We start from the raw sequence: 18,088 nt of genomic DNA, 5'->3' as shown, positions 1-18,088 counted from the left end.
CCCCCCCCCCCCCCCCCCCCGATTCCAGACCTTGAGTTATGGGCATAAGCAACAGACATGCTCCGTCCAGCTTCTCATGCTAGGGGGCTCCCTCACATAGACTCTGTCAGAGCTTGTCTAGTCCCACCTCCCCAGTCTGTAGCAGAGGAACAGGAGCTCCACGTGGGTTGATTAAATGTCCACATTTGTGTGGTGACTTGCTTACTCCCAAGTCAAGTCCAGAAGTCCCAAACACCCCAAACACCTTTGAGGGCGCTGGGGATACTATGGCAAAGAAACCACCTCTGCCTTCCGTTTATTTTTCAGATTGATTGAATATGTAAACATGAATCATTATAGTTAGTTTAAGCTCCATTAATAAAGTGCTTGTTGAACTGTGAAAGATGAAAACAAGATTGTTTCTCTGTCCATGCTTCTTAGAACCAGGTAACTCCTGGCACCGTGCAGTTGTCCTGCTTTTTAAAGCACTTAAAGGCTTACCCCCTTTTTCTTTTTTAAGTTTATTTTGAGAGAGAGAGAAAGCACGCTCATGCATAAACAGGGGAGGAGCAGAGAGAGGGAGAGAGAGAATACCAAGCAGGCTCTGCACTGTCAGCGCAGAGCCCAGTGTGGGGCTCAAATCTGCGAACCTGAGCCAAAACCAAGAGTGAGGCTTAACCAACTGAGCCACCCAGACGCTCCAAGGTTTACCTTTGATTTAGATTTCAAACTGAGTCTTTGGAGTAAAGGAAGATCTACATTTCAAGCTCAGTCTTGGAGTAAATAATTTGATGGTAAGAATGGAAAAGGGCCTAGGATGGGCCTCTGAGCGAACAGGTTTTGTATCATTCTAGTAGTACTCAGTAAAAAAGTAGACTTCAGCGTAGTCCAGGTATTTTCAGATGTTTTCCAATGACTGTAAAATTAGTATATAGAATTAATTAGTTGGCTAAATACAGGTCCTCCACCCCACCCCCACTATCCAAAAGTAGAGTGTCCCTATGAAACTGTTCATATGCTGAAATCCATAAAGCAAAGAACCAATTACCACGTCTTGAAAGTAAAAATCCTCTCAATCTGTCTTTTCTTTTCAAAATTTTTATGTCTTTATTATTTTATTTTGAGAGAGAGAGGGGTGGAGCAGAGAGAGAGGGAGACACAGAATCCAAAGCAGGCTCCAGGCTTTGAGCTGTCAGCACAGAGCCTGACATGGGGCTCAAACCCATGGACTGTGAGATCATGACGCGAGCCAAAGTCGGACGCTCAACCGACTGAGCCACCCAGGTGCCCCTGAATCTCTTTTGGTTAGTGGAAACAGTTACTAATGTAGGTCTCTGGTAAAAGTGAAATGACAAAAAGCAAACTGTCAGATAGTGGGAGAAACGTGTACATGGTTCGGGATTCAAAAGATAAAAAATGGCGTAGGAGAGACATTGCCCCCCGGCTTTCTCTCTGAAGGCCTACAGTTTCTTTCCCATCTCTTGTTACATAAATGGTAGCATCTCATAACACTTCTGGGCACTGTACCTTGCTTATTTTTTCCTGGTCATCTTGGAGATTGATATCCATACGTGAAGTTTCCTTTTTCTTAAACAGCTGAGTAGAGTTTCATGGTAAAGATATGCCGCAGTTTATTAAGTATATTTTAGTGAGTCCCCCAGACCTCCTTGAACCCTTTCCCTCATTTGTGGAAAGAAGCTAACCTCTGCTTCTCAGTCCTGAGGGTCAAGAGAAACCACATCTTGGCCAGCACAGGGCTGAGCTCAAGAGAGGCACAGAATGAACATTGGTTTCTTCCTCTCTTTGTGGGTTAGACGTAAGTCTGATTAGACATGAGAGATCATGGGTTCCTGATGGTAATTTATTTATAAAGTGCCTTTCCTCATAATGGCTTAACGAAGGGACTTGGTGTTCCGTGAGGCAGAAGTGGAGGCAGACAGGACCGAGCCACGATCTCCCAGTCCCTTGAACCTTCTGAAGAAGCCGATGGCAAGGGAGGGAGAGCTCAGCGCCCTGTGCTCCGGCCTGCCCTGATCTCTGTCTTTCCCGCAGCCTCGGGGAGCAGTACTACAAAGATGCCATGGAGCAGTGCCACAATTACAATGCCCGCCTCTGTGCTGAGCGCAGCGTGCGCCTTCCTTTCTTGGACTCACAGACTGGAGTAGCCCAGAGCAACTGTTACATCTGGATGGAAAAGCGACACCGGGGTCCAGGTGAGGGTTCACACGCGGAACCACAAGGAAGGAAGAAGCTTCCTCAGCTTAAGTGGTGCGAGCCAGCTGAGAGGGTTTTCCTTACTGCTCTCCGCCCGCGGGTGAATGTGCCCTTCCCTGGGCTAGAAGCCCAGGGGGACGGAGCAGCAGGCTCGTGCCAGCATCCTTGTTGCCTTCGGGGCTGCCCTACTGAGGTGCCATTGGGCTTCTGGGAAGCTAGGTGTTAGCCAAGGCCCCGGCCCTTCATCCAGTTTTCTTTTGCATAAACCGTCCCTCCTCCTGCCCAAGCCTTCACTGTCCATATTTCTCCTTTGCTCTAGAACCCAGGGCTGGGGTGGGGTGGGGAGGGGTACTCATCTAGACAGTGTTTGATATGATTGCCTAGGACTGGGTTAGAGCTTGACTTTTCTCCCTTCCCTTTTTCCACAGGATTGGCCTCCGGACAGCTGTACTCCTACCCTGCCCGGCGCTGGCGGAAAAAGCGGCGAGCCCACCCTCCTGAGGATCCAAGACTTTCTTTCCCATCTATTAAACCAGGTAAAGCACACTCTTCCCTGAGCAGGGGTGTGGCCTGGGCATGGTAAGAGGCCTGCTAGTTACCTGGTATGTGTCAGGCCTGAATCTAGAGCCTGAAGATACTAAAATGAGTGAGAAGGCGTTCCTTTCTTTCAAGAACTCAGTCTAATAGAAGAGACCGGTGGACAGGTAGTCATGGTGCCGAGTAAACTGAGGTGTCTTGTTTGGCTCCTGGGCAGCCAGAGACCAAAAGACAGGGACTGGCCTATGGCTGGCCTCGCACTGTGTAGACCCAGAGCGGTGTGCTTTCAGCCCTTCTGAGCCTCGCCTCCTCCTGACCTTGCCTGCAGACACAGACCAGACCCTGAAGAAAGAGGGGCTGATCTCTCAAGACGGCAGTAGTTTAGAGGCCCTGCTGCGCACCGACCCCCTGGAGAAGCGAAGTGCCCCCGACCCCCGAGTGGATGATGACAGCCTGGGCGAGTTTCCTGTAACCAACAGCCGAGCACGGAAGGTACGGGATTAACACTACAGCTGAGGGGGTTCTGATGGAAACCGGCCTCCTCTTCATCAGAGGCCACCCAGTAAGCAGAGTGGAAGCAGAGGCTGTGGACCGGGCCGCAGGCCCCTGGGGTTCTGCTCCTGCTTCATTCCTTGGTTAGCACTGAGTACTGACTGGCTTTGCTCTTAGCATCCCGTTTGTCCTGTTCCTCTCCTTCTAAGGACAGACTCCTGCATTCATCTTTTGTCACAGAGGTTTTTGGGTGCCTGGGGTTACGTGGGTGAAGCAGACCTGGTCCCTGCCAACAGGGACGTCAAAACTATGCATAGAAATACTAAGAGCTAAAAATATGGCAGGTGTTGTGCTAAGTGCTTTCCCATTATTTTCTCTAGTCTTTACAACTTGAAGTAGGTACAGTGGCCTCCATTTCACATGCAGGGAAATTGAAACAGAGTAGTTAAAAAAAATCTTCCTATAAGGGCCACACAAGTAAGCAACAAAGTTCTAATTTAAATCTAAAAACTGGGGGCGCCTGGCTGCCTCAGTCACAACAGTGTGCAACTCTTGATCTCGGGTCATGAATTCTAGCTCCACATTGGGTATAGAAGTTACTAAGAAAATAACAGGGAAAAAAAAGAATCTAGGAAGTGAGATGTCAGAGGGAAGGGAACTGTTGTTAGGGTGCACCTGGGGCAGCAGGTCAGAGGCAGGAGAGGGCACGGCCACAGGGTACCAGGGAAGACTCTGAAAACATGGCATTTGATCCCGTCCCTTGGAGATGGAGGGGAAGGCACTCCAGGAGCACAGCGTGGAAGGGCAGGAAAGCCCGGAGCACTGCGCGGAGAAGGCCTGGGACGGCGGGGTGTTGAAGGGCAGCAGTAAGGAAGGAGGCCGGGCAGAGGGCCGCCTGACGGAGGGGCCTGTGGGCGGCCTGGCCCGTCGTGTGGGAGCCTCTGGATGTACGTTGTCCTCCCACCCTGATCCTCCTGTCCACGCAGCGGATCCTAGAACCAGATGACTTCCTGGATGACCTTGATGATGAGGACTATGAAGAAGACACTCCCAAGCGTCGGGGCAAGGGGAAATCCAAGGTGAGAGCCAAGGTGCTGCCTGCAGGGGACCCTGTGGAGTCCCGCTGCGTTATTGTTGTTGCCATTTTTCCTCTGGTGTGAAATTAGCAGCCACTTCCTGGAGAGCTTAACTCCTCAGGCCTAGACGTTTCAGTAAGGACATCGCTTTGTTCTTTTTGGCAGGGTAAAAGTGTGGGCAGTGCCCGGAAGAAGCTGGACGCTTCCATCCTGGAGGATCGGGACAAGCCCTACGCCTGTGACAGTGAGTGCCTCGTGAGTGGCTGGGCAGTCCCTGCCTCGGACCCAGCCCCTGCTCAGGATGTGAGAGAAGGGAGGGTGTCCTTCTTGCTCAGAGTGGTAAAACAAGCCTCGGCACCGGCCTGCCTGCCGACGGGAGGCCCGGCCTCTGCTCCCCCGTGGGCGGGGCGGGGGCTGCATGCTCTGGGAGAGATTTCTGCTGTCCTGGGCTGGGGAGGGAGGGTGCTGGGGGGGGTGCACACTCAGCAGGCAGAATCGGCCTCTCTGTAAACCACATCCGGGTCTGCTGGCCCCAGTCAAGCCAGGGCCCCCAGCTCTGAGGTTTTCAATGTCTACTGTCCCCCTTTTCTCTGACTCGCCCCACTCTGTTCCTCCACCCTGGGAGCGCCATCGCCGCTGGTCTCTCTCTCGTTTGCTCTGCTCTCCTGCTGCTGCCGCTCCTGTCTCAAGTGTATCAAGGCCTCTTCTCATGACTTTTCTTTCTGTCTTTCAGATAGTTTCAAACAAAAGCATACCTCGAAAGCGCCCCAGAGAGGTAGCTCTCTCAACTTTTCACACTTTTGGTTTTCCTATCCCTTTACCCTCCTCCCTTGTTTCTCCCACCTTTCTCCTCTCCTGTGATGCTAGCGGAAACTTCTCTGGAATGGCATGGGGAAAGGAGCAGCGGGCTTTCTGTTTGCTCCGCTCCTCTCAGTCCTGGAAGCTGCCTCTGCCGCTGCTTGTCTCCCACAGACTGGCTCCGAGGGCTGCGCAGCCCCCTGCATGGGGTGGCTTCAAAAGCATTATAAGGAACCGCTACCAACAGATGCCTCTGCTTCCCCCTCCCCAGACAGACACATGGTGGTCAGCTAACGTTTCTCACCATCTCGCCACCTCCTCCCGTCCCCGTCCCCTCCCCGTTCCTTCCTCCCGGCCCCCCTTGCTCTCTCTGGTGTCACTGCTTAAGAGTACCAGATGCCTTGTGGGGCTCTGCTTTCCTTGCTGGTTGGCAGGGGGTGGGCAGGGCACTGATGCAAGAGTGTCTTTGAATTGCCTTGGGGGCCAGATACCCCAGTGGACTCAGGTGACAGGTGATCACCAAGTGATCCGCTCCCCACTCCTCATTGGGCAGAGATGAGCTCTGCGGGATTCACGGGGTAGCTTGAGCGTCCCACGTTGACTGAGAAGTAAAAGAAAGTTAGGGGTTTCTTGTTTACCTTTACTCCTTCTTGCCATATTGCAAGATTGTAGAAATTTCCTTCCCTTCCTGATCCGGAGCTCCCCAGACTGTCCCCAGGCCAGGTGGTAATGGGACAAGACTTCCGTCCCCGAGACAGCCAGTGTGGAAGAGCAGAGGTGGCCATGGGCTGGGGGTCAACAGGGAAGAGCCACGGAAGCCAGAGAGCCCCGGGGCCTGCCGCGCCCTGCTGAGGGGAGGTGGCCATCACTGAAGGCCTGTCTCAGACGGGGCCCGGGGGCAGGGTGGTTGCCTCTGCTGGGGGGGGGGGGGGGCCACAGCTTGGACGGGCCGGGATGGAGCTCTCTCGGATCCTGACACCCTTCTCTGCACTCTTCTCCCTGCTCAGTCTGTGGAAAACGTTACAAGAACCGGCCAGGCCTCAGTTACCACTACGCCCACTCCCACTTGGCTGAGGAGGAGGGTGAGGACAAGGAAGACTCGCAGCCACCCACCCCGGTTTCCCAGAGGTCGGAGGAGCAGAAATGTAAGCTGAGGTGTCGGGGGTGGGGCGGGCGAGAGTCAGCCTGCTTATGAAGAGCCCTCCTCGCAGGGACCTGGGGTGGCTCAGAAGCCCCCATGGGTGTTGTCAGCATGAGAGTTCTCTTTCTGTAGCCAAGAAAGGTCCTGACGGATTGGCCCTGCCCAACAACTACTGCGACTTCTGCCTGGGGGACTCCAAGATCAACAAGAAGACAGGGCAGCCCGAGGAGCTGGTGTCTTGCTCTGACTGCGGCCGCTCAGGTACCTCTAGCCCAGGGCCGCGGGCAGCCCAGCCCTCCGCGCCGCACACCCCTCCCCAAGCCCCCAGCTTTTGTGTCACGTGCTCCCCCGCCCCCGCAGGGCACCCGTCTTGCCTGCAGTTCACCCCAGTGATGATGGCGGCCGTGAAGACCTACCGCTGGCAGTGCATCGAGTGCAAGTGCTGCAACATCTGCGGCACCTCCGAGAACGACGTGCGTGTCCCCTCCCCGCCCGCCTGGCACCGGCCATCCTCGGCCCTTGCGCGGGACCCTCCCAGGCACCCCAGTGAGCACTGTGCTCGGCAGGTGCTCAGGGAGTGCCCGCTTAGTGTCAGCCGCCGTCCTAGGCACTGAGGACACGAGACGCACGAGGCCCCTCCCTTCATGGGACTTACCCTCTGGTGGGAACAAGCTGTGCGCAAGCGGATGAGTGACACTTCCCTGGGGCCGTGACGGGAGTGGTGTGGCCGAGCCCTGGACCCTGCACGTAGGTAGTCAGAGCCGGCCTTGCCGAGGAGGTGACGTTGGTGTTGAGATTTGGATGATGCAGAGGAGACGGTCCGAGAAGGTTTGCGGGGACAGCGTGGCCTGGGGAGGAGCACCAGGTGCAGAGACCTAAGGCAGGCGGGCCAAGTGGCCTGAGGCACCTTGGCCAGCTGGGGCCTTCCTGTGGTGGGAGCACAGGAGGAGGAGGGGGCGGAAGGCGGCCATCACCAGGTCTGAGGGTTTAATCAGGGGAGTGACGTGCCCTGTCTTTAACGTTTTTAGCAGGTAACTAGTCTGTAAGGAATAGAATGTAGGGGACAAGAGTGAAGGCCAGGAACTGAGTTAGGAAGCTGGTAGGATTTAGGTGGAAAGGGAGTGACTCAGTTTACATGTAGGGCACCATTTGCCTTCCTTTTCTTTTAAGTTTATTTTGAGAGATTGAAAGAGCGTGAGTGGGGGAGGGGCAGAGAGAATCCCAAGCAGGCCTCCACTGGAGGCCTCAGCCTGGAGCCAGACCCCGGGCTCGAACTCATGAACTCATGATCAGGACCTAAGCCAAAACTGAGTCGGGGACTCTTAACTGACTCAGCCACCCAGGTGGCCCAGGACAGCCCTTTTCTCTCCAGAAATTCCCAAGTCTGTTCTTACCTGCCACCTCCCCGCCCCCTCTGGAAGTAGCCCTGGTGTCTGCAGAGGCACCCACCCCTCCCTGCCCCCAGTGGTCTGACTGAGGCCAACTGGTCACTCACCTGTCCCTTCCTCCTCCATCTTGCCTTCTCTAGGACCAGCTGCTCTTCTGTGACGACTGTGATCGTGGCTACCATATGTACTGTCTCACCCCGTCCATGTCTGAGCCTCCTGAAGGTAGGTTGCCCCGATCTCTTACTCAGAACAGTTACCTTAGTGGTAACTTGGCAGATCACTTGTACAGTAAATGAGTTCTCGGTGGTCTGTCTTCTAAATCAGGGAGTAGATACTTTGCCTTCGCTCAGAATGCTTTCCTAGCATCTCCCATTTCAAGGGTTTAATGTTTGCACATTATCACTGGATACATTTAGAAATGCAGAAAATCCCCGGCCCAAGAGAAAACATGTTGAGCAGAAAACAGTCACCAGAAGGAACTGTTTGTTTTCCTCCCACCAGTCCAGGAAACTCCGTAGTTTGTCTGATGCGAGGCTGTGGTGGCAGCCCTTTGAACTTGACAGGTTTGAGTGTCCATATCATTTCTCTTCCGTTGCCCAGACTAGGACAGTGCTAAACATGGAGCCTGAATGGGTCACTGTGCCCCTCCAGGAGTTTGCTTAATAATCCTCCGAGTTTGTGGAAGCTCTTCAGCCAAACCAGTGATGGCCCCAAAAAGTGGCTGCCTCTCTGAAGTCCCCCCTCCCCCTCCAGCCAGATCTCTGTGCTCAGGAGGCTGTGAGCGCCTGGTTTTTACTGCACACGCGCGGGGATGTGGGCCAGCATCACCGACCAGCGCACATGGCCCGCTGTGTGGTTAAGCTGACTTGCAGTAGAGGTCAAACTGCTGTCACCCCCGTGTCCCCCCCAGGGAAGGAGACACTAACGAAGCCTGAGAGTCCTTTGGCAGCCACAGGGGGGCACAGAGCTGTTGTCCTCTCTCATGCCTACTTTGTAAATCTACTTGGGGGAAAAGTGTTTTTTTGTGTTTTTTTTTAACTGTAAAATATTAATTTATAGACAAAATTCTATGTGAACTGTACAAGGGCCTTCCTAGTGAAGTACTGTCAAATGCTGAGGTAGTGAAGAGCTGCAGGCAGCTGGGGGAGAACCTTCTAGAAGCCATGAGGTGATCTAGGCTCTAAGTCGGGTGTCAGCAAACTGCAACCCGTAAGCCAGATCCAGCCACCACTAGTGTATACAGCTCACAAGCTAAGAATGGTTTTTATATTTTTAAAGGAGATTATAAAAAAAGAAGAACGTGGGACAGAGACTGTATGTGGCTCACAAAGCCGACAGTATGTAACACTCTGGCTGGCTGTTTACAGAGAGGCCTTCCCGCCCCTGTGGGGTTGACCTTGGAGTTAGAAAGGACCTTTTTCCATTTTGAGAGTCCTAGATCCGTGGAAGAGTTTATAAAAGGTGTGGATTCTGTCCTATGTACACATCCACATGTACGTGTGTACAGTTACACTTGTGATTTTGAGGCAGTAAGGGCTAATTTTGTTCCTAAAAACGAAACAAGAATGGAACCATAATAAATATTAATAAGCAAAGCATGAAACAGTTATTTTTCTGACAAGGGACATTTCTTTCCAGTTGTTTTGTAAAGTAGATCATAGCAAGTTGGGTCACCACAGTTTGCCCCTTTTCAACTCTCTTCGGCCCTCAGCCTCTTCTCAGACACCTAGTGATGGTGGCAGGCCCGTGTCCTCTGTCTCTGGTAGTCACAGGGAGCCGGCTTAATGTGGACTCCCAAGTTGGTTTCTCTAGAGCCGCCATTCGTGGTCTGGCCGTGGGCTCCACGCCGACCTGGGGGCCATGAGAACAAGGTCTGGTTCTTCTGTGATCACAGGTCTGAAGCTGAGGTGGTGGAAAACCTTCGGGCTTCCCAGGCCCTCCTGGAGATTCTGATTAACAGGCCAAGAGGGCCTTGGAGTCTGTATTTGGAAATAGGCCTCCAGGTGATTCTTTCAGCGCCAAGAATTGTTTCTCATGATACTTGAAGCCCTCGGGCTTCCTTCCGGCTCAGGAGAACTGTGAGAGCGCTGCGGCACAGCCTCTCCTCCTGTGGCTGGCCCCGCTGCTGGAAGTGGGGGTGCGGAGCGAGCGGCACACGCCAGGGCCATGTGGGCCCCCTCCTCACGCTTTCTGCTTCTCTGCAGGGAGTTGGAGCTGCCACTTGTGTCTGGACCTGTTGAAGGAGAAAGCTTCCATCTACCAGAATCAGAACTCCTCTTGATGTGCCCCCCCCCCCCGTCCGGCTCCCCCCCCCCCATGCATCTAGGGCTGTTTCTCTCCTCCGCTCTTGTTTTTCAGGCCCACCTCTCCCCTCCTCCTCTTTCACAAGTCCAGAGAACCTCGGGTGGTCGTGCCAATCTGCCTTTGGCAGCAGCGAGCTGGGGTGGCAGCTCCGGCGGCCCCTGGCCCTAGGCCCTCAGGGAGAACGGAGCAGCACACTGCCCCGAGGCGTGCCCACGGCCCGGCTTCTCACTGCTCTCCGTGACGTGCATTCACTCTGCCTGCCTTGGGCCCCGGCCCTGGTGATCACAGGGTTCAGACAGTGTCCTCTGAGAAAGAGTAGAGAGCAGCTCCCTTTTCTCTCCGCTCTGCCTCCGCTCCGGTCCCCGGAGTGTTCCCGACCCTGGAGGTGAGCCGGGCCAGGGCCCCTTCGCCAGGAGCAGCTGGGAGCAGGCAGCCGCGCTGAGGCAGCACCTGCGTGCCCGTTGTGCCCGAGCCTCGCTGCCACCTTCCCCTGGAATGACTCTCTGCGGCCCTCTCTTTCTGCTACCCAGGATCCTTTGCCTGAGCCAGGATGCTCTTGGTCACCCTCCTTGTCCCGTCCTGTCCCGCTCCACCCCACCCGAGGGGGAGTGGCAGCTTCACCTGGCTGGCTCACTCACAGGCGGTCTCTAGTGACCGAAGCATTCCCCACCCTTGGGATTTCCTGTCTTCTGCTTCCCCTCCTTATTCCCTTTGGTTCTGTGGGGAGAGGGGAAGCGCCAGGGGGCCAGGCCAGCAGCTTGGGGGCCACAGGGAGACGTTGGATAATGTGCCTGTTTTTTAACTCGATGAAAAAGCCTACCTCCAAAATCCCCTTTTTGTTCTTCCCGGACCTGGACATGCAGCTCCTGCCCTCAGCCGAATTGGGAGCCTCTGCCTCCTGCTCTGTGTGTCGTGGCTCCTGGGTCACAGGGAAGCCACGCAGACGTCCCTTTCGTCCCTTGCACGCTCGCTAGCCGCTGGGAAGCTCTTCACACCCTGATTCCTCAGTTTTTTGCCTGGTGACACTGACATGAAGTAGTGGGGGGGACAGTCCATGCCAGGGCACCCTGGAGTGGCCTTCCCCTTGGCTGTGGGCAGGCCCTAATTCACGGTCGCTTTGGAGTTGAGGTGTCTTTTCTTTCTTTAGTTCCTGTATTCTAAACGTTAGTACAAATAAACGTTTTTACACAGAGCTCCCTGCTGGATGGTTTCTCTCCTGACTCCCTTTCCTGGTGAAGGCCGTTGTATCCTAAAACTTTCTTCCCTAGAACAGTGGTTTTTATTTAATCCCAAATTAAAAATTTTTGCCAAGCTCAGTATGTAAAGCATATATAAAAAATTGAATACTCTGTTCAAATTTCTTAGCATACATTTGTGTCCCAACTCTTCCTTGTTATAAAGGACCGAGAGGTGGTTCCAGTTAATACAAAACTTGGGTTAAAGTCAGCTTCAGTGTCCTGCTTCCGTATTCAGGTTGGCTTGAAGGAAATTCTGCCAGACTTGTATATGCAAATGGTGACATTCCTAACAGTTGGTCTTGGGATTTTAGATACTTTACATGGGCTCAGGGGCTTGATTATTATAAATACAAAAGAATCACAAGAAAATACTGCAACGGGACACGTGAAAGCTTTGTGCGTGAGGGATGCGCGTGAGCAGAGACCCCTCCCTCGGCCTTGCTTGCCCGGCCACACTCACAGATGCGGCGCGCGTGAGCTCAGCCGCCACTGCCTCGGGGCTTGTCTACATGCACAAAGCAGTTTCCTTTCTTTGCAGCTGACCTTTTTTTTTTTTTTTGGACAGCTTTCATAATGGATTTTTTATATCTCACTTGAGTGTGTGTTTTGAAGTTCTTAAAATTTTTTTGTTTTATTTTGAGAAAGAGCATGTGCAACTGGGGGAAGGGCAGAGAGAATCTGAAGCAGGCTCTTTACTGTCAGCATGGAGCCTGATGCAGGGCTCGAACTCACGAATTGTAACATGACCCAAGCTGAAGCCTGATGCTTACCCAACTGAGCCACCCAGGTGCCCTGAACTTCTTAAACTTTTTAAGATTTGAATCGATCAGTTAATGAACCCAGTGAGGTATCCTTAGCGTTTTTTGAAACATTTGAAAGCCACTATTACCCACTGAAGCCAGTGGCCTAGATCATGGCATTCAATAAGTAAGCATCGAGCTCTGGGCTGGGGATTTTTGTAGTAACAGCACATCCCCTGTCCTCAGGCTTTTTACACGGAAGCAGGCCAGAAGCAGAGAGTAAAACTGATCGTTGGTGGCTGAGTAGTCTCTAAGAGTCAGAAAAGAAACGTGAAAAGAAGAAATGTAAAACATAATAAAAATGCTGTAGCAAGCATAAGTGAGAAATTTGGGAAGGGATGAGGATGAGACAGGACGGGAGGTCGAGGGATGGAAGAAGAATCAGCCCGTAGAATTGGGTTGGGGAAGGAAGCCTATGAGAAAGGCAGAGAGATGGGGACTTTCTGTGGCCCCCATCCCATCGGTGGCCCCAGGCTTCCCATCAGAGCTAGAAGCGGGGGAGGGAATCAAGTCCAGAAAGCAGGCTGAGGTTGAGGGCGCTGAGCGCTCCACCGCAGGTTAGGGTGTCTACATCCGAACAGGCAGGACTGAAGGTTACCGAGGAAGGCACTGGTATTAGATCCTGAGTTTAGAAACTTGAATCTTGCCAACAGTTACAAACAAAACAAAAAACAAAACAACAACAACAACAACAAAAAAAAAAAACACATAAAAAATAGTCCTTATTCACCCTAAATCGGAACTGGCCCCAGGCAGGTGGTTATGCCTCGCTGGACAGATCAACGTGAGACCAGCGCTGTCCATGGTAACAGCTTTTGTGTGACTTAAAGCTTTCATCCATTTTTCTCACAACCAATCCGTGAGGGGTGTCAGCCCTGTTTGGTAGATGAGAAGGCTGAGACTGCCTAGGTCACGGCCAGGATGGCGTCTCAAGACGCCAAATCTTCTCTCCCAAGCCCACGCTGCCCACAGGTTCTTCAGGCCCCAGGGGCTGGCGGCGCCTCCGGGACTCCCTCGGGGCCTTGGCTCCGCCTTATAGCCCCTTGCGCTGGAAGCCCTGCCCCCGGGAGGGCCCCGCCACTTCCTCGACGTCCAATGAGACTTTCCTGGGGGCGGGACTGGACGTCATTGAGGACCAATCTGATTGGGCCTGGGCGGGGCTGCGGCGGGTGGGAGTAGAGCGGCTGTACCGCGGTCTTCCCAGCCGGGGGAGAGCCCGGCGCGGGCGGCGCGCACGGGCCCTGCTGTGCGCGCGCCCGCCGCCCGCCGCCCGCCACCCGCGAAGCCCCTCGGCCCACTCCGCCCTCCGGGTCGTGGCGCCCGTCCCTCCCTTGCTCTCCCGTCGCCGCCCAGACAGGGGCTCGGGAGCCGAGCCGAGCCGGGGCAGGGGCGGGAGCCGCGGGACGAGCGCCTGAGGTGGGTGCAGAGCGGGAGGCAGGGAGGCCGGGCGGGCGGGCGCCTGGGTACGCCCCGCCGAAGGACCCCGCGTCGAGGTGGGGAGAGGTCGACCAGGTGGCGGAGCCCGGCTCCTGGCCTGCCTCGGTCCCAGGCGCTCGAGTCCTCGCCCTAGTCCCCCTCCCAGGCCACCACCCTGCCCCCTGGGGACACCTCGTCCCTCTCACTGCCTGAGGCCTCCCCACCCCTCTTGCTGTTTGTCGCCTGTGCACCTGCCTTCTCGGCCTTGTGCTCCCACTGCCTCTTCAGGCCCGACACCCCCACCCATCCCCCACTCGGACTTCCTCAGGACCCAGCACCAAATTAGCCTGGCTCCTTCTTCCATCAGTCCCTCTTTGTCGTCTGTACACTTGTCACCTCAACTCTGTTCATCCACTCCGCTCCCTACTCCCTCCTAACCCTCCCCTCCCCAACATCCAGTCCAGGCCACCATCCCTCTCCCCCTCCCAGGGACTTCCCAGTCCTGAGTCCTGATTGTCCCCTACCTCTGCCCCACTCAACCTCAGCCCCATGGCCTCCCCCATCCACACTCCTTTGTTGTCTCTGCAGCTGTCCCCTTGGCTCTATCCATCCTTCTCCCCAAAATCCCAGCCCAGACTCCTTCTCGGTCTGACCAGTGCCCCCCCGCCCCGGTTCTGTGCTGGCATTCCTGCTGCTCTGTGCCCAGCCCACGCCTCCCTCAGCCTAGCCATTCCCTTCCTTCCAGCCCAGCCCTCTGAACACCTGCCCAGTGGACCCCCGCACCCTCCCCAGCTGGCCCAGTCTCCCCTGGTGTGTCCCCCACACCATCCTGTTCCCCTGTCCTCACAGAGCCTCCTTTCCTGCCTGCGCTCCTCGCCCACCCTCCCGGCCTCAGCCGGCCGTGCCCCGCTCACTGTTTCCGCCCCCGACAGGTGCCGTGGAGAAGCCATGGAGCTGAGCAGCAAGAAGAAGCTTCACGCCCTCTCGCTGGCCGAGAAGATCCAGGTGCTGGAACTCCTGGACGAGTCCAAGATGTCCCAGTCGGAGGTGGCCCGGCGCTTCCAGGTCTCCCAGCCCCAGATCTCGCGCATCTGCAAGAATAAGGAGAAGCTGCTGGCGGACTGGTGCAGCGGCACTGCCAACCGGGAGCGCAAGCGCAAGCGGGAGTCCAAGTACAGCGGGATCGACGAGGCCCTGCTCTGCTGGTACCGCATCGCCCGGGCCAAGGCCTGGGACGTGACGGGGCCCGTGCTGCTCCACAAAGCCAAGGAGCTGGCCGACATCATGGGCCAGGATTTCGTGCCCAGCATTGGCTGGCTGGTCCGCTGGAAACGCCGGAACAACGTAGGCTTCGGGGCACGCCACCTGCTTGCGCCTCCGTTCCCCCCTGAGCCCCCTCCCCCAGGCCCCCCGGCCCCTGCCCAGCCTCCTCTTTCTCTTAAAGACTTTTCCCCGGAGGATGTTTTTGGCTGCGCGGAGGTGCCTCTGCTGTACCGGGCAGTGCCCGGCAGGATGGGGGCACGGGACCGGGTGCGGGTGCTGCTGTGTGCCAACAGCAGAGGCACGGAGAAGCGGCGCGTACTGGTCAGTGGGCTCCAGGCCGCGCCGAAGTGCTTCTTCGGGGTCAGCGGTGACGCTCTGCCTGCATCCTACCACCCCGCCCCGGGCATCCCCTGGTCAGAGTGGTTGGCGCACTTCGACAAGGACATGGGGCGGCAAGGCCGACAGGTGACCCTGCTGCTGGCCGCCCGGGTGGTGGAGGGGGTGGCCAGCCTGCCCGGGCTCCACCACGTGCGGCTCCTGCTCCTGGCCGCCGATGCCAGCACGCCTTCGCTGCCCAGCTCTGTGGTCCGGGCCTTCAGGACCCACTACCGCCACCGTCTGTTGGGCAAGCTGGCGGCCGTCCGGAGCAGGAGGGCCGGCGCCTCGCTGGCCGAGGCTGCGGCAGGCATCACGGTGCTGGACGCGCTGCACATGGCGGCGGCAGCCTGGGCCAAGGTGCCCCCCCAGCTCATTGGGAGCAGCTTCGTCCAGGAAGGGCTGGCTCCCTGCAAAACGTCCCCGTCTCCAGCCCAGGCCACCTCGGAGATGTCGCCGGTCCCCGGTGGGCTGAGCCTCGAGGAGTTTTCCCGCTTCGTGGACCTGGAGGGTGAGGAGCCCGAGTCCGGAACGTGCAAGGAGGAGGCGGGCACTGAGGACGAGGAGGGGGCCGGGGAGGATGGCCCGGGGCCCCTGCCCACCAAGGCCGACGCCCTCCGGGCACTGGGCACGCTGAGAAGGTGGCTGGAGTGCAACGGCACCTCCCCGGAGCTCTTCGAGAAATTCTACGCCTGCGAGGAGGAGGTCGAGCGGCTCTGCGGCTCATGAAGGGGTGAAGGGCCCCCCACCCTCCCCACCCCTCTGGAGCTGCTCGCCAGAGTCCCCCCTCCTCTTCTGTTTCCCATGGAAACGGCCCCACTAGGAAGGCAGCCGGGAGGCTGGGCTCTTTCCCGTGGAAATGGAGCTTCTGGAAAGGTGTGGAAGGGAGACAAATGGGCAGACCAAGTCTGCGCTCCAAGAGAAAGTTGTCCAAGCTTCGAGAAGGGAGTTCTGAAGATGGGGCACCGGGGGGGGGGGGGTGCGTGGCAAGCGAGTTTCTGAGCCTTCCAGGAAGGCTGGGACCTGAGAAGGCAGAATTGAGGCTTTAGAGACAGGCCGAGCCCTTGAACTCCGAGTCAGAAACAGTCCTGCTTCTGGAAATAAAGATTTTTAATCAGAGAAGAGGTCAGGGTGTTATTTTCATGGGAAAGGGGCGAACATTTTCAACTCAGAGTTTTTTTAAATGATTGCAGAGGCTCGGCCAAAGCGATGTCCGCCGTGTCTGCACGTGACTCCCGGGAAAGGGGACTCCTTATCTGCCGACAGGTCCCGCGTGTCGCTGCAGGACATTCTGCGACTCTGATAACTTCGCTCTCCGATTGCGGTGGTAGGGAGGAGCGGGGCAGGCTAGGGACAGTCGAGGGACACCGATCAGAGCCAGAACTTGGAATCGTCATCCGTTCACTTGATCATTTCACAGCCTCTCGTCAGCAAGCCTCCTATGTGATGAGCTTGCACAAATAGCCTCCCTGCCAGGCCGGACGTTCCAGACGGTGACAGTGCAGTATGATTAAAGGCCGTCACCCAGGCTTGTGCCCAGGACAATCCAGGCCAAGAGGAAGCAAGCATGGAGGCCGACCAGGGCGAGAAAGGGCACGAGTGGCGAGCGGAGGCAGGCGGTCCTTCTAGAGCGCAACGGGAGGCCTGGGGAGCAGGAGGGGTCTTCAGCCCCCCACACTTGGTGGTGGGGCACCCCAGAGGTCTCAGTCAGGGTAAGGACAGGCCATTCGTGGGGTTCTAGAAGAACTGAGACGTGGAAGATGGGTCAGAGACATGAGAGCTCCCGGCAGAGTGCCTGAGCCCTGGGTGAGAGGTGGGCAGCCGGAGCCACACCAGGCAGTAGGATTTGAAGAGGATGATGGGCCTGGAAAGGACACGGGCTGTGGACACAGACAGACCCTGGCCGCTGAGGAGTCGAGCTCAAGCCAAAAGCCTGCTGCGGCCAAAAGGCGATCGGCCGCCACAAGCCAGCGAGGCAGCAGCTTCCGTTGGGGGTGGCGGCAGTCCAGGACCCGGCGCCCGGGACAGCCACCCTCACGCCCCCCCGCACGCCTGGCCCAGGCTCCCTCTCACTGCGGGCAGTGGCTGCGGCACTTGGTCCCCTTTGATGAAGTACCTTTCACTCCTAGCCCTTCTCTCTCTCTTTTCTGTGGCCCGTGAAGAGACAGGAGCCTTGTACTTGGGGTTCCTGACTGCTCCCCATCTGCTCTGCGTGTCATTGGACCCTCACCCGGCACTGTTTCGTTGGGGAAAATGGGACCCTGGGGAGAGGTGCCTCTTGGTGCCTCTTCTGCTGGTCAGTCATCACCTTCCGTGTGGCTCATCATCCAGACTGGCCACCCGGTCATCTGCCAGCTCAGTGACGACAGCGCTGAGGCCGCCCACCGGTCGGTCCCCCAAATCCCAAGTCCCTGAGGCTTTCCTTGCCAATTCCAGTTTTCCCACCTGTGTTAAAATCCCTTGTCTCTTCCCTGAAGTTATCCCAGTTCTGACATATCTCTTGTTAACTGTGAAAACCAAAAGTTACTGGTCTCTCAAGACCCGCCCAAAGCAACGAGGAGGGGGACAGCCCCATCAGCGCCCTGTTCTCGGCGCCACATTCCTGTCAGAGCAGGACAGTAGAGCAGCGATGTGGCTGACTTCTTCCCACTTTTTCTTTATTATTTACGTATTTATTTTTGTTTGAGAGAGGGAGGGGCAGAGGGACAGGGAGAGAGAATCTCAAGCGGGCTCCACGCCGAGGGCAGCGCCTGACATGGGGCTTGATCCCACAGCCCTGGGATCATGACCTGAGGCCAAAATCAAGAGTCAGACGCTCAACCTATGGAGTCACCCAGGCGCCCCCAGAGCTTTTTTTTTAAAGCCACAAAGAACCCCTTCCCTTCTTGTGTTGCGATCCTGTCTCACGCTTTGCCTGTTTGTGGTTGACTTTGTTGGCTTGTTCGCAGCATTCACTGCCCTGTTTGCCTGTGGGTCAGGCCCAGTTTCCAGACCTCAGAGCTTGTGCAGAACAAGGCAGAGAGGATCCCTCCTCTCAAAGCCTCACTTTCTGGTCGAGGGAGATAAA

The 18,088-nt window shown here is 56.2% G+C and overlaps 2 protein-coding genes across 3 annotated transcripts in view; both read left to right on the top strand.

Moving 5' to 3' along the window:
- The window catches only part of DPF2 (double PHD fingers 2), a 13,752-nt gene extending 2,630 nt beyond the window's left edge, over positions 1 to 11,122 (top strand). Inside the window, exons 2-12 of one of the 2 annotated variants that reach the window (XM_029956882.1) lie at positions 2,032 to 2,192; positions 2,622 to 2,729; positions 3,059 to 3,222; positions 4,209 to 4,301; positions 4,464 to 4,542; positions 5,032 to 5,073; positions 6,104 to 6,241; positions 6,370 to 6,498; positions 6,598 to 6,710; positions 7,766 to 7,847; positions 9,830 to 11,122. In XM_029956882.1, the coding sequence (XP_029812742.1) occupies positions 2,032 to 2,192; positions 2,622 to 2,729; positions 3,059 to 3,222; positions 4,209 to 4,301; positions 4,464 to 4,542; positions 5,032 to 5,073; positions 6,104 to 6,241; positions 6,370 to 6,498; positions 6,598 to 6,710; positions 7,766 to 7,847; positions 9,830 to 9,906 (1,186 nt within the window). In that variant the 3' untranslated portion in view covers positions 9,907 to 11,122. The remainder of the gene's footprint in view (positions 1 to 2,031; positions 2,193 to 2,621; positions 2,730 to 3,058; positions 3,223 to 4,208; positions 4,302 to 4,463; positions 4,543 to 5,031; positions 5,074 to 6,103; positions 6,242 to 6,369; positions 6,499 to 6,597; positions 6,711 to 7,765; positions 7,848 to 9,829) is intronic. The other variant, XM_029956883.1, reaches the window with a different exon arrangement.
- Positions 11,123 to 13,260: 2,138 nt separating this feature from the next.
- TIGD3 (tigger transposable element derived 3) lies at positions 13,261 to 15,989 on the top strand. The gene is made up of 2 exons (XM_029914624.1): positions 13,261 to 13,383; positions 14,316 to 15,989. The coding sequence occupies exon 2, from the start codon at positions 14,332 to 14,334 to the stop codon at positions 15,748 to 15,750; it is 1,419 nt and encodes a 472-aa protein (XP_029770484.1). The 5' UTR covers positions 13,261 to 13,383; positions 14,316 to 14,331; the 3' UTR covers positions 15,751 to 15,989.
- The last annotated feature ends 2,099 nt before the right edge of the window (positions 15,990 to 18,088 follow it).

This window comes from Suricata suricatta, chromosome 11 (genome assembly GCF_006229205.1).
Source record: "Suricata suricatta isolate VVHF042 chromosome 11, meerkat_22Aug2017_6uvM2_HiC, whole genome shotgun sequence".
In the NCBI taxonomy this organism is placed as follows: Eukaryota; Metazoa; Chordata; class Mammalia; order Carnivora; family Herpestidae; genus Suricata; species Suricata suricatta.
The sequence above is the reverse complement of the archived record's forward strand: the minus strand, read 5'-3'. Positions and strand labels throughout refer to the sequence as shown.

Excerpts from the sequence above, each read along its gene's own strand:
- TIGD3 (XM_029914624.1), top strand. The coding sequence starts at position 14,332 with ATGGAGCTGAGCAGCAAGAAGAAGCTTCACGCCCTCTCGCTGGCCGAG.